This window comes from Stigmatopora argus, chromosome 9 (genome assembly GCF_051989625.1).
Source record: "Stigmatopora argus isolate UIUO_Sarg chromosome 9, RoL_Sarg_1.0, whole genome shotgun sequence".
Taxonomy (NCBI): domain Eukaryota; kingdom Metazoa; phylum Chordata; class Actinopteri; order Syngnathiformes; family Syngnathidae; genus Stigmatopora; species Stigmatopora argus.
Genome location: NC_135395.1, coordinates 14,908,190 through 14,923,055, shown reverse-complemented (window position 1 = coordinate 14,923,055; position 14,866 = coordinate 14,908,190). Strand labels below are relative to the sequence as shown.

At 38.3% G+C, this 14,866-nt stretch overlaps 2 protein-coding genes across 6 annotated transcripts; both read left to right on the top strand.

Moving 5' to 3' along the window:
- Positions 1–596: 596 nt before the first annotated feature.
- LOC144082431 (mediator of RNA polymerase II transcription subunit 7-like) lies at positions 597–2,928 on the top strand. Of its 5 annotated transcripts, none has more exons than XM_077609596.1 (3): positions 597–614; positions 889–984; positions 1,470–2,928. In XM_077609596.1, exon 3 carries the CDS (start codon positions 1,479–1,481, stop codon positions 2,238–2,240), a length of 762 nt encoding a protein of 253 aa, XP_077465722.1. In that variant the 5' UTR covers positions 597–614; positions 889–984; positions 1,470–1,478; the 3' UTR covers positions 2,241–2,928. The 5 variants fall into 5 exon arrangements, with proteins under 5 accessions (XP_077465722.1, XP_077465721.1, XP_077465724.1 ...); XM_077609595.1 differs by having other exon boundaries at positions 599–686; positions 889–1,373; XM_077609598.1 differs by lacking the exon at positions 889–984 and having other exon boundaries at positions 602–614.
- A 458-nt stretch (positions 2,929–3,386) lies between these two features.
- On the top strand, positions 3,387–10,369 carry LOC144082971 (LON peptidase N-terminal domain and RING finger protein 1-like). Its single transcript, XM_077610484.1, has 12 exons — positions 3,387–4,170; positions 5,407–5,525; positions 6,183–6,305; positions 7,502–7,702; positions 7,769–7,883; positions 8,439–8,502; positions 8,597–8,711; positions 8,835–8,956; positions 9,060–9,218; positions 9,312–9,474; positions 9,545–9,694; positions 9,983–10,369. Exons 1-12 carry the CDS (start codon positions 3,810–3,812, stop codon positions 10,130–10,132), a joined length of 1,842 nt encoding a protein of 613 aa, XP_077466610.1. The 5' UTR covers positions 3,387–3,809; the 3' UTR covers positions 10,133–10,369.
- Positions 10,370–14,866: the final 4,497 nt, after the last annotated feature.

The following is a 14,866-nucleotide window of genomic DNA, read 5'->3' as shown; positions in this document are numbered from 1 at the left end:
CTTTCACCAAGAAAATGAACCCACATTTACTCACACTCAGTCCCCTACTTTGTGGCTGCTGTGTGGAAAATGTTTGAGTTGCCATGCGTTTTGGAGCCACTAAAATGGGATACTGATGGACGAATATTTATCAAACGAATTATCACGAGAACTATTTTGTAACATTTGCATCCAATAATGTTTCGAATGACTGTGCTTAAATGATTGCAGCCACTGTGCTATGGCAACCAAAAGCTTTTCCACTAGATGGCGATAGTTAGAGTACTTATAGCTTACAAGGAAAAAGTGATTTGGTGAGTAGAATTTATAATTACCCATTATACAATATTTGTTTGTTATTATCTTGTTAACTTTGTGGATAGAGATTTTTGTTGTTGTTGTTGTTGGAATGGTAATTACAGTCTGCCTTTTTAGCGAGATTGCAAAGAAGTGACGGAGCTTGTTACCATTGTCTTACAGCGCGTATTATACATCTAGGCTTAAATATGATACCCGTGGTACCAATGGGGACGTACGAACTTGACCAATCCGAACGACGAACGGAGGCACGAGTATGTTTAAACCAATAGAATCGGAAAACACTCGGTTCCCATGTCCGCGGTATCTTAAGGAAGGTACTGTCATATAATCATATCCTTCGTTTAATTATACCGTCATATTTATCGGCTCTAAAGGGCCACTTTAAGGTAATTATCACTGGCCAACCATTTTTATTGCATGAGCTTTACCATGAATTTTATGGTCAAAGTATGATTTTGAAGTCGAAGCATATCTAGCTGCTAAAGCTAAGTGCGTTTTCTTTGCCGGGTACCTTCAAATATTGTAGCTGTTAGGTAGGTCCGGTTGCTAAGTAGATTGAATAACCGATAACTTTCTTACATATTTCAGAGGAATTTAGTTGGCCTTATTACTAGGGCTGCCAACTCGCTGAAATAAGGGACACCTCATCGGGAGAGCTGGGCGACCGATTAACCGGTTTCCTATGTAAGAAGTGATCATTTTCATTTAAATTAATTGGATGCAATCTAATGTGTATTGATTAATTACTCACAGTGGGGGACCTGCGTTCAAATCCAGGTCGATCCACCTGTGTGGAGTTTGCATGTTCTCCCGGGGCCTGTGCAGGTTTTCTCTGGTTACTCTGGTTTCCTCCCACATTCCAAAGACATGCATGGTAGACTGATTAGACACTAAATTGATACAAATTCTGCAGGATAAAAAGTATAAAAGTCTAGAAAATTGCAATCAAGGGAGCTCAATTTATCTCTGGACTTTAAAAAAAAATATCTAAGTTTATCAATGAGAACCAAATTTTTAAATGTAATTTGTTCTTCAAATCCATGGGGGAGAAGTCTAAATAGTGAATTTAAAAGGTATGTTGTTGTTCTGTTTTATTTAGTTTTTACCAGACTTAATTATTCATATTTTTACTAAGTGAAAATGCCAATTATCTGATCTTATTTTTTCAGACCACCATCATGGGTGAACCACAGCAGGTTAGCGCCCTGCCTCCCCCACCTATGCAGTACATCAAAGAGTATACAGATGAAAATATCAGCCATGGTTTTGCTCCCAAACCACCACCACCCATCAGGGACAGCTACATGATGTTTGGTAATCATTTTCAATGTGATGACTTAATCATCCGGCCCCTGGAGACCCAAGGCATTGAGAGACTCCATCCTGTGCAGTTTGATCACAAACGTGAGCTCAAGAAGCTGAACATGTCTATCCTGGTGAATTTTCTGGATCTTCTAGACATCCTCATCAAGAGTCCTGGCAGTATAAAGCGAGAAGAAAAGCTAGAGGACTTGAAACTTCTGTTTGTTCACATGCACCACCTGATAAATGAATATCGGCCACATCAAGCTCGGGAGACTTTGCGAGTGATGATGGAGGTTCAGAAACGACAGAGACTAGATACAGCAGAGAGGTTCCAAAAGCACTTAGAACGAGTAGTTGAGATGATCCAGGGGTGTCTTGCATCCCTGCCTGATGACTTACCACAAATGGAGGGTCCTGACACTGCTAGTGAGGAATCAAGAACTGTGCTCGCAGGGAGCTGTGTGAGCTCTTCTGGACAGGCTCCCCGGCTGAAATCGGAACCTATGGATGTAGAGGAAGCAGGAGCAAGCTGTATGGCGGCAGCTCCACAAAACAAGAGCACATCTATAATAAAAAAGGACAAAATGTGGGACAAAGATGCTGCCATGTGCAGTATCATTGACAAAATTGCCTAGTATCTGCTTACTACCTACGGAATACTGCAGATGCTTTATTTTTTTTTGTGTAAAGAGATTGGTTTTGTTGCAATGTTAACAAAAGGCCAACGTGTTTGGATTAAGTTGATTTAAAAGGTTTGTTTTTTATGTTGTTGTTTTTTTACCTCAGGAAAGACATTTATCTATAGACCATTAAATAGAAAATAACAGGAATTGGGTAGTTAATTTTCCTTTTTTGTCATCTAATAAAGATATTTTCAGCCAAGAGAACATTTGTTTCTGAACCGTAAATGTCACATGGAATATGTTTGCTTTGGGAAGGCTAGGGGCATCTTTTGGTCTGCAAATAGTTCTCATAGGCAATGGAAAAGTCTGGCTATTGTCAGAATGATTCTACTGCTCTCAAATTTCGGTGCTTTTTGTGGGATTGCGGACACTTCACGTCAATGATCTACAGTTGAAAACAGTTGACTTCAGGATGCATTTAAAAAAAAAGAAATGTGAGAGAGAGTCCACAGAATCTCCTAAACTAATTAGGTGGGTTGCTAGATTGGCGATCCCAAATGACTTTGTTTTATGCAACTCGGTTACTACGATGAACCTTTCTAGACCCTAATGAGGTAAACAAGCATGTATTTAAACCCCTTTGGGTCTAATTAATGTTTTTTTTTTCTGCCATAAAAATAAAAAGGTGATTTGATAGATACTTTTTTGTTCATCTTTATGTTAAAGTGACATGGTGTTTGAAATAAAAGGAATCTGATCTATCAATATTATTTAATAAAACAAAACATGTAATCTGCTTATCGTGACCTAAACAAGCTTGTCCAAAAAATCAATTTTCGTCGAACATGTTTTTGATATTTCCAAACATGAAATTGCTTTAGATGCGTTATTTAAACTCAAAGGAGACTGTTATTGCGCAGCCAAACCTATTCCGTAATCAAGTTTTCCCGTGGCTTCAATCTATCACTTGTCCCCTCGTTTATATCCATTTGGGAATCCCCTCTATTGTGTCGTACGTACAATATGATGAGTGGCAAATGGATTAGCTTTCACCAGCACTTGGAAAAAAAAGCATGCGCATGTAATATAATTTGTTTTGAACACTTTCGTTTCATTATTATTTTTAAATCATCCCATAAATTGTGTTATGAAACTCAGAAGCTCCGGGTTTCACAACAGGGCTGACGGCGAGCTTCCCAGCCAATCAGCACGTTGGGTGCTGTCACGTGGTTTTTATTTATGTAACGTAATGTTGTAACACAGTAACCTGGAATCGTGCCCGTGTGCGGAGTTCCTAGCAAAAGGGGATTATCGGCACCCACGAGAAATTTCAACATATTCCGTCTGAGTTCATGGACGTGACGGCTGCGTTTTGGATTTTGGGAGAAGCGACGCGCTCAACCAGTTTCGTCTTTCCCTGATGGAAAGGAAAACGCGTCACGGTTGCCAAAGACTCTCATATTAGTATATGTAATGTCGGTCGGTAGGGCGGCTCGGATCAACTGCGTTAAATAAGCGAAGACAATGTGTTCAGTGGGCGTTAACAGTGGCTAAATTGAGCAAAGTTGAGCAAATGCGTTCATGTCAGAACGTGTTCTTCAAAGAGCAATAATTGTCGCCGAATACTGCAAGAAGACCACATCCATGGAGCTGCTGGAGTGCCGACTTTGCCTCTTTCCCATTTGGGAACCGGTGACCATACCTTGCGGTCACACCTTCTGCAGAAGGTGTGCAGTGGCCTACATCCCCTCTAAATGTCCGATCTGCAAAGAGAGGTTAAAACAGAGGGATATGAGGAACGCGAAGAACAATGTTTTACTTATCCGTGTCATTGAGAAGTGCTGCCCCCAGGATGCAAAGATCAAGCGGCAATTGCAGGAGAAGCTACGAGCCAAACAGTACCAAGAGGCTTTACTTGTTGCCAACGACGGGATACATCAAGGTAAGGTTTACTATGCAAGAAGGACAGATGGTTGACACATTAAAATAGAGGAAAAGTTTAAGTTAGTTGATAAGTCAAAACATAGTCAAGTCAAAGTCAGATCATAACATCCCACAAACATGGGAATGGTGCAAAAGTCCTAAATTGACATCTTTCAGACATTATTTTGTGTTCAAGGAAATCTTTCTACTTCCTGTTTTCATTTAGTTAAAAGATGGGGACATATTCTATTCTCTCATCATTTCACCTTTCACTCTTAAATTGCCAATCAGTAAATAGGTTTTCTCTTCTCATCTCATTTTCTGAACTGCGTTATCCTCATTAGGGCTGCGGGGGGTGCTGTAGCATATCCCAGCTGAGGCAGGGCACACCCTGAATTGGTGGCCAGCTGATCGCAGGGGACAAGTTGACAGACAGCCATGCACGCTGACACCCATACCTAGGGGCAATTTAGAGTGTCCAATCAGCCTACCTTTCTTGTTTTTGGAATGTGGGAGGAAACCCACACAGGCCCGGGGAGAACATGCAAACTCCACACAGGTGGACCGACCCTGGGATTTGAACCCAGGACCCCAGAGCTGTGAGGCAGATGCGCTAACCACCCTTATACCAGGCCGCCTAAATAGGTTTTGTAAGTCTATTTAAATCATGTTAATGAGTACTTGTCATCAAAACAATCTTGGTTCAGGCACAGTACAGTCATGTAATCTGTTGAATATGTAATACTTTTTTTTTCTCTTTTGTAATTCTGAATTCAATTTCATAAGGACGTTGTCTCTGATGTAAATGTTAAAGCATGGGCAGTCCTACAACAGTCAGTATTCTGAAGAACATTGAGTAATACCCACATGACTGGAATGACGGCCCTTAAGTTACAGCTATAATACTCTGCAATGAGACTCATTATGTTGGCGTAGATCTTCTGGAATTTTCCCTTTCTATGAAATAACCCTTTATTGTTTTGTAAATGTTTTGGATTAGAGGAGATTGCTTGTTTGGCACAATAAAGCTAACCTGTTATATCAACATATTACACCAGAATTATTGTGTTCATATGTAAAATGTTGGGAAACAAGTTTCATGTTTAAAAATGTATTAGTGTTTTTCAGATAAGAATAAAACAATATTACATGGGGTTACCTATTTGACACGTGTAACTGCAGGGTCAAACCATGTCATGATTCCATGTTTACACATTCTAATATGTGATTTTATTTGTCACTTTTTCATATTTAGTTCCTGAAGATCCCAGTCTAAAGCTATACAGAGCTGAAGCATGCTGTGGCCTGCTGCTTTTCTCTGATGCTCTGGCAGACCTTGATTACCTCTGTTCTCTTAGGCCATTATGGACTGAGGTGAGATACATTAGGGAAAATAATCATACAAAAATTTCATACAAAGCCATGTGTGTGACCAGCACCTGCAAAATTTAGAGTTGAAATATATTTTTAAAAATGTGCCATAATAAATATGATATTGCTCTGTTTTTATTCAAAAAGGTCAGAATGGTTCATCATTAGTTTGAAGGTTAAGTTTTATTATCTTACCTGCTATTTACAGCGTCGATGTGCGTCAACACTAGATATACACCTCTCACGTAGCTAGTTGAGGTAGCTAGAGTAAAAAAAATGTCTCTCATATGAGGCCGTACGGCCACCATAAATGTCACAATGATAAAAGGTTTAATGATGCTTGTAGAGGCATCCAAATTATAAAGATATGTTTTGGGCATTTGTGACGTTTTGAGGACATTGGGCTCTCTTATATATTTAATTTTAAGTTTCTCAGGCCATTGTTTCTTTGTGTTACCGGCATGCCAAAAATATTCCTACAGAACGTCATGTCATAAACTTGGCAGTGTGGTTAGATGATTTGTATAATCTGTATTTTTGTTTCTGTTCTATATAATATTTAATTATCTTATGGCCACATCCCAAACTAGTTATCAACTACTGACAGTGAGAAAACCTGTCATACAGTACACCACTGATTATTATCTTCCGTGTACACAGGGCTTTTTTCGTAAAGGGAACATACTGCTAGAAATGGCTCAGAAGACAGAATCCCTCATCCAGTTTCATCATTGCCTCAAACTTCAAGCTGACTTTGTTCCTGCTAAGAATCACATCAAGAAGGTTTATTACTCACCTTTTATTGTGTAATCTTGAATATATAAATATATATATATATATATATATATATATATATATATATATATATATATATATATATATATATATATATATATATATATATATATCAGCCGTCAGGGCCTTCAAGGCCTTCTCTGCTGGCCTAAGAAATATCTGAATCAATACGTACTTATTATTCCAAATGGTCTGTTAGCTTCCTTTCATTGCTTTTCCCCCTGGTTGCACTGCTTCCAGATGTGTGTTTTCATATTGAAGCATTTAACCAATCACATTTCAGCCATTATTTGTTGCCAGGATCAGAAATCTGCCCCAAAGCCTTCACAATCAATTCTGCGGGCTCTGCTGCATTAAACAAGACTGTTGCATTTAACCAATCAGATTTCGAGTTGGCAACCCCACAATGCTTTTTCGGAGGCATTGCCATTTTGCTGGCTGGGATACGTCATTGCTTTCACCAGCTATAGAGAGTAGGCGAGCCAAAGCCATAGTGAGGCAGCCAGAGATCGCAAACTCCACCCACAATGGCCGACAGAGGCAAAAACAAATGGATTTGGTTGCAGATTTGCTCACAAAGCTATTTTCCAGATGGACTTTTCCAGAAAAAAATGGACATCATTAAGAAAGGGCGGTCAACTCCGAACCTAGCAAGCCTGTTACAGCCGGGAAAAGGGTGTGTGTGCCAGTTTCAGTGCGCTAACTACAAAGAGCTACCAAACTGTATTTGGAGCAAGCTGCACAAGCAAATATATTGTTGTGTTGATTTAAAGCCATTTTCAAGATGGACTATGTCAGAAACACGACAGGACAGGCTCGACTTTCAGCATTAGCTTCGATGCCGATAGAAAAGAAGGAGGAAAGAAAGGAGGATGGATATTGTGTACAGTTAAAAAGGATTTTTGGTGAGTAAAATATGGCTATATTCCTAAATAATATTTCAATTGTAAGAGGTTATTATTGATGTTTTTTATGTGTAGCTGCTGTAGAGGTTTTATAGCCATAAAATAGTTTTTGAGGGTTGGATTGATTCCGATAGCAGAAGGCGCTACCTCAAAATGCACGGACCGCCACTGAAATATATATATATATATATATATATATATAACACTTTTTATCACTCATTTTTATAATAGAAATAGGTTATTTATTAATTTCTAAAAGTATATGGCGTTAATTGGCAGATTCTAGAAGCAGAGGGAATCTCAGTGCCCGAGGAAGCGGCTTGCATTATCCAGCTTTTAGGTGAATACTTGAAAGCTTCCTACCCGATTACAAGCCTAAGTGGCACCCTGGTAACCCATCCTGATGACCTCAAACATCCACATGGAAATGTAGTGAGCAACAATAAGAGAGACGCATACCAGTTGCGTGCTGCAGACGCGGTGAGTAGATGAATGTTTGCATAGTAGGAGGTGTTCTTCTGAAATCTCAAAATTCTGTTTCTTTAGAGCTCAAACCCGAAGCTCGACAATAGCACAGAATGTTGCTTGAGCCTTTGCCAAGCTGTCTCCTTCCTGCCAGCTAGTGAAGATGATGAGGAGACGATGACAAGAAAGGAGGATGGTAATGGCAGCAGTACAGTGACAAACAAATTTGCCCAATACAATGAATCTTCCGTAGTTTACTACGCCAGTCTTCGCAAAATTACTAAATATGCATTTTGGATCAAAACTATGACAATTTTAAAAAAAAACAAGCAATGTTTTTTTCAGACATTTTTACATTTAAAAAAATTAAAATGTTGAGTTTTTGTTTTGTTTTTGTTTTTGGCTCGCCATTTTAACTTACCATGATGATTTATTTCGAAACGCAAAGTCATGTTCTAAATATGTTCTGCATTTTGTACCTTGTCAAAACATTCAAATATTTTGAAAGTTAAGAGGCGTGCTCACTTCCTTTTCAATGACGTTTGTTTAAAGCAACATGTGCTAGCTGACACTAACAAAAAGCCTCACAAAATCCGATAATTCTCTTTACCCACTACGAAATATGATATTTGATGTTTGGCAGTTCTGAAATGGCAATAAATATTTATAATTATTATAAATTGTATAAATATCATAAATGGTTTTCTTTTTGTTGGCATATTACATTTAGAAGAGTCTGATGTTATTTCAGGTCCCGGTGATAAAACTCTTCACGTACTCACTGCGTCAGACTTTGAATGCCCTCTCTGCATCAGGTTAGGATCATTTTCTCTCCATAGTTGTCATGCAGATGATTATGCAGTTTCTCCCTATAGACAGTCATTTGGGATGATTTTATGTAATTTACAGGTTGTTCCATGAGCCAGTTACCACTCCATGTGGCCACACTTTCTGTAAAAACTGCATAGAAAGGAGTCTAGACCACAACGTCCGCTGTCCACTGTGTAAGCAGCCCCTACAAGAGGTAACAATAGTGTTCCGTGTGTCCTCACATTTTATTTCATCTGTATTCCGGATGCTTTAAGAACAATAATGTGTAACTACTGGGTCAAAATAATTCTTGGGTCTTCTCTTTTTTTATTTGCAGTACTTGAAAAATAGAAAGTATAACATCACTGGTGTGATTCTGGATATCATGGACGGCCTTTTTCCTGCACAGTTGGCTGAAAGGAAAGAAATCCATGAAGCTGAAATGGCTGAACTTTCAAAGTAGGTGCAATTAAATAAAACCTTTACCATCATGGAATCTATTTTAAATCGATTCTGGATAGAAATTCAGTTCTTAAATTCAGTTATCTCTACCCCTCCACAGCCTCACAAAGGACATCCCGATTTTTGTTTGCACTGTGGCATACCCAGGTGTAGCGTGCCCCCTGCACATCTTTGAACCTCGATACCGACTGATGATGCGTCGCTGTATGGAGACAGGAACTAAGAAGTTTGGCATGTGCAGCTACGAACATAGCAAAGGGTTTGCACAACACTTATATTCACTATATATAATAAACATTTAACATCACTTTTATTCTAGTGTAGTCACAGTTTCTCCTTCACTTTTTCTAAGATTTGCAGATTATGGCTGCATGCTGGAGATCCATAGCCTGGAGCTGCTACCAGATGGCCGGTCTTATGTGGACAGTCTGGGTAGCAACAGGTTCAGAGTCTTAAAAAGAGGTCTAAGGGATGGCTACCACACAGCTGATATTGAATATCTGGAAGATATCAAGGTATGAAGTGGTGGAAGAGTGTCTGGTCTGTTAATTATTTTTGGATAAACTAAATTACTTCTACCTACAGGTTGAAGGAAGTGAATTAGAGCTACTGCAGCGTCTTCATGACAGTGTCTATCAACAAGCTCAGGACTGGTATCAGCGCCTTGGCAGCCGCATGAGAGACCAGATAAACAGGCAATATGGCATCATGCCTAGTATTGAGGAGAATATCCAGGTAGAGACATTTGACATTACTTGAATTTCACATTCACTCTGTAAAATACAATCAATCCAATACATTTGAACTACTTAAAATTGTTCATTCTCTTGTGAGTTAAACTATATTTTTTAAAATTGCTATAGTATTTGTAGTATATAGAAAGTGACAAAGGAATGAGATTTTCAATAATTTGACCAAAGGGTTGTATTCTAAAATAAGATAAGAATTGTTTACATTTTGACTTTTCTTCTTACTTCATTTCAGTTAATGCACAGTTTTTTATTATTATTATTTTTCTCCCAGGCGTCATCAAATGGTCCAGCTTGGTGCTGGTGGCTCCTCTCAGTCCTCCAGTTAGACCCTTCCTATCAAACCACGGTCCTTTCCCTCTCCTCACTTAAAGACCGTTTAGGTCACCTTCGCCTCATTCTTGAGTACTTCTCTCAAAGTTGAATGCAGCATAATGGTGGGATTACTGATCTAAAAGGCTGAAGGTTATTATGTACATAATGGAATTTTTGAATGAAGTAAAAACGTTCTGACTTCACATATACATCACATCTTTTGGGGCAAAACTACTCTGAAATACAAAAGGGACAGTTAAAGTCATATTTTCAAAAACGAAATATCATTTTATGGGTAATAAAACCTGAAGAAAGTGTGTAAAGCTTAATTTGGTGTCTTGCTAATTGTGTGTGTATATATATATATATATATATATATATATATATATATATATATATATATATGTATATGTATATGTATATATATATATATGTATATATATATATATATATATATATATATATATATATATATATATATATATATATATATATATATATATATATATATGTGTGTATGTGTGTGTATATGTATATATGTATATATGGATAATTTCCAGCTAAAACTTGCAAAGGAGCCACCTGGTAGTGTAGAGGTTCACTCACCAGACTTCGGTGTGGGCAGGTGCGTCTAGGGTGTGCCTTTCGCCCGAAATCATCCTTCCAAGGATGCGCTGTACAGAAGATGAATGAATGAATGAATGAATGGACTTACAAATGACAAACGAACAAACATTCGGGGGCTCAGACTCTGCACACTAGGAGTAGACAACACTATTAGTTGTCATTGTTTTCATATGGCTATTTACAAGTGGGTGTTCCAGTATCAGGAATTGCTTTTAAATTGCAACTGAAATAAGCATAGAAATCAGTGATACATGCAGAGGTGTAATTTCTCCGGGACTATGCAAATTGAGATTTCAAAGAAAAGTATATTCATTGCTTATTATTTTTTGATTTGTCAATTGTCATGTCATGGTTATCCCATGCTTATATTCTTTGGCAATGGGAGTCATTTGGTATGGCTCATTTTATTTTGTTTGTTTGTTTTTTCCTCTATTGTATGGCCACACCGCAGCTAGATTTAGGGGCATTCATACCGTGGCCGGATGATTCGCCTAAAGACGTTTCGCCGACGGACGTTTGACAGACGGACAGGTCGCCGAATGGACGTTCCACCGAACGGTCATTCGGCCGAATGACCGTTCGGTGGAACGTCCATTCGGCGACCTGTCCGTCTGTCAAACGTCCGTCGGCGAAACGTCTTTAGGCGAATCATCCGAGTACCCATTCATACTCAAAATCCATTGTCAATTGCTGGATTTGTAAAGTTGAGGGTAATTGTGTAAGTAGGATGAAATCCTCTTCCACTGTATCCGTGGCCCAGTATTGAAGCATGTTAGTAGGGACCTTCTGCCTGTCGTCAGTCATATTGCTTGGAGTGCCTTGGAGTGTGAAAAAAATTCAGCAGGTGTTACAGCAGCACAAGTTCTACGTCACAACGTAATTACAGCATACAGTGTCTTTCTGGCATCATTTGATAGGGATCAAGTGCTACATTCCATTGATTGCCAAATCTGCATGTTTGACATTGTTAATTCACAACATGCACTACTTGGTATAACTAGATAGCTCTTACTTGCTTTGTTTGATTTTTTTTATCTTGAAATGTGCCATGCATTGTGTGATTTGTAGAAATACTGGTTTTATGTGTGTTTTGTAAGATTAAGGTTTGAATTAAAATGACAATTTCAAATACTGCCTTTTGTATGCTGAATCACACTTGCAGATGCACTTAGTACACTGCAATAAATGGGCAAGTGTAACATGTTTATACCCACACTAAAAGAGTAAATCATGACTTGACCACTTACCCTTTTAAGTGATGAACCACTTTTACTTTTTTTCTTTTGCTGCACTGGCAAAATTTACCTTTTTTTATTGATGGGTCCAAATCCAGGTCGGTTCCCCTGTGTGTCGTTTGCATGTTCTCGCTGGACCTGCGTGGGTTTTCTCCAGGTACTCTGGCTTCCTCCCACATTCTAAAGACATGCATGGTAGGTTGATTGGACACTCTAAATTGCCCTTAGGTATGAGCGTGAACTGTTGTTTGTCTCCTTGTGCCCTGCGATTGGCTGGCCGCCAATTCAGGGTGTCCCTCGCCTCTGGCCCGAAGTCAGCTGGGATGGGAACCAGCACCCCCTGCGACCCTAGTGAGGATAAAGCGGTTCAGAAAATAAGATGAGAGACAGTACAATAGTTGTGGAATGGATGTTCAAACCTTTAAATCCAAAGACACATTTAGTGTACTTAAGCAAACAGTTCAAATTCAGAATTTATTGTTTATCAGTTATTTACTTATTTTGCTAACCAAAATCAACAGCTTCTTGCAATTTTTACTAAAATGTCTTTAAGCAATCCTGCCGCCAGGGTCTGCTCTGTAGCTTTGAATGAATGTTGAACGCCCAGTATATGTACATCAATCACGTGTAATACAGAGAAACCACCTATGTTCATATCAAGATACCAATTTTTCGAGCTATGTATTATTTTTTGAGTAGAAAATAATAGGCTTTAATTGACCTAAATGTAGAATATGTGACTTCGTTATTTCATTTATTTGTAATAGTATTATTAGTCACAATTGTCATCAAGTGCACAAAGGAAACGTGTAGAAGGTGTGCATTATCCACACTGAAACAAGGTAGTGCACAAGTGTTCCCAGCCAACATCCTTTGCATAGAAAGCAGGCAAATGACAAAGACATGTCACTGGTTCAATGAGGCTGCAAAGCAGCTTAGTGTCAACATCAAAGACCATTACATTCAAGGAAAGCCACCGCTTTGATCTATCGGCCTGTGCAGTCTCCCTGATTGTGTATGGTATGACTAAGGATGACAGGCGTTTTGCAGGAGTGATGGAAAAGTAAGGGGGACTGCCTGTGACTTATCTTTATGCATGTTTTTTGGACTATCCAAGTATGTGTAAGCCATCCCATGATGAAGTGGTGCTGATGTAAGCCACACCCACATCTGGTTTAGGCACCGCACCCTCCGAGTAAAGATACAGAGTTTAATGTCAGAATGAGGATCACAGGACGTTGTTTGTAATAGTGCTCCTGAAAAGCAAAGAGCTGGCAAATATTAGTGTTCCATTATTTTCGGCACAACTCACTGGGGTCTCTGTGTACAGAAATTGATGAGCATGCTTTTTGGTTAACAGCGTGAGAGCAAAACGGCACAAAGAGGAAAAAAATAATACTGTTGTCACAGGAACACACCCTAGGTCTAAATGCTGAATGTCAAGTGTGGTTTTATAATTCGCAAACTTTGAATTTTAAACTGAGGATTATTTTGCCCTTTCAGAGCAGAGAAGGCAGCTTGTTTAATTAGCTGTACAAGATGTTCATTATGAAAGAGGGAGAGTCTCAGCAGGTTTGTTTATAAGCTAAAAAACCCTGAATTTGTTAAAAAAATATCAAAAAATATCATGCCAACATGTTGGCAGGCAGCATATACTATATTGCCCCTTGTGCTTAGAATCCTAATCAATTTGGTGGGTCGGATAATAGTATACAAAGTAGCAAATACATCACATGTTTTTAGTGTAATAATACACAGCAATTCAGAATCCATTTTGTTTGTAACGTGGCTATTTTGTCATAAGATTGATATTTAATTTCCAGTATATAATTGCTGATAGTATACTGGGCAGCTTGTACAGTAGATCTCGTGAGCTGCCCAGTAAACAGTTTTATTATGAGAATTGATCATTTGACATCACACATGATTCATGATGATGGTTCAACTCTAGGTTTTCTGTGCAACATTTGAAGTTTTGTATGTTTCTATGGTAATGTGAACTGTGTAACTATTTGCCTATTTGATTTACAAAATAAATCACTGTGGAAACATTGACTCGGGTTAGGCAGGCTAAGGGGATTAAAAAAGTTTGTATTTATCCTGGTTTAAACACAAAATAAATGTGGTGATTGAAGACAGACTGTGGCGAGAGCAAGTGAAGGGGAACAGGAAGCAGTGGGGCACTGTCATGCATAATGTCATGCAACCGGTTTAGTGGCTAAAGGAGTATGCGCCTGCGGTGACACACACCTGGCTGTTGGAATTTGTATCGCCTGGAAATTGTCTAAAACAGAACCATAACAAATCCAATAAACAAACATACAACAACAGAAATGATTATAAATATAATTTGTACTAAGTAAAGGATACACTACACATTATCAGTTTAATTAAAATGCGCAATTTTCTCCTAAAAAAATCCAATCCAAAAAGATCGACCTTTCCCCCAGAAGGGTTACTAGATTGTTTGTAAAATTGACCTTTTGCCTGCTGTCAATTGGTGACAATATCAGACTGACAATATGCATTTACACTCTATGAAATAACAAAGTATAGCCTTCTCATTAATTTAAAAATCCATAAAGTGATTTTTAGGTAACTGTTTTGTGCGAACAAAATTGGTTTTAATTTAGGAACAAATTGTGGATCTATAACAAACTATATTGTCTAGATTTATCTGACATGGCTAAAACCAAGCCCAAGTTTGCATTTTTGGTATCAGGTCAGAAATCAGCCCTCATATGTACTGAGCACTGTCATTTCCTCAGTGGTTTACTACCAGAATTGTTCCCCCAAACTTATTTTCTAAAAAGCCAGCTTTTAAAGTGCCAGTAATTTTAGAATATTTTATTTTTCAAGGAACAGAACATTATCATAGAGTATATACAGCAAATACTGATAAAAGATCAGACATTTTGACACTTTGGCAGGTTATTTTTTATATTTGTTTCTTTATATACTACATAAGAACTCTTTAATGT

What these genes read in the sequence shown, in the direction of transcription:
- LOC144082431 (XM_077609596.1), top strand. Translation starts at nt 1,479, where the DNA reads ATGGGTGAACCACAGCAGGTTAGCGCCCTGCCTCCCCCACCTATGCAG.
- LOC144082971 (XM_077610484.1), top strand. Translation starts at nt 3,810, where the DNA reads ATGTCAGAACGTGTTCTTCAAAGAGCAATAATTGTCGCCGAATACTGC. An exon ending in GAATGCCCTCTCTGCATCAG is followed by an intron (nt 8,503 to 8,596) that starts GTTAGGATCATT and finishes TGTAATTTACAG; the next exon opens with GTTGTTCCATGAGCCAGTTA. An exon ending in GTATTGAGGAGAATATCCAG is followed by an intron (nt 9,695 to 9,982) that starts GTAGAGACATTT and finishes TTTTTCTCCCAG; the next exon opens with GCGTCATCAAATGGTCCAGC.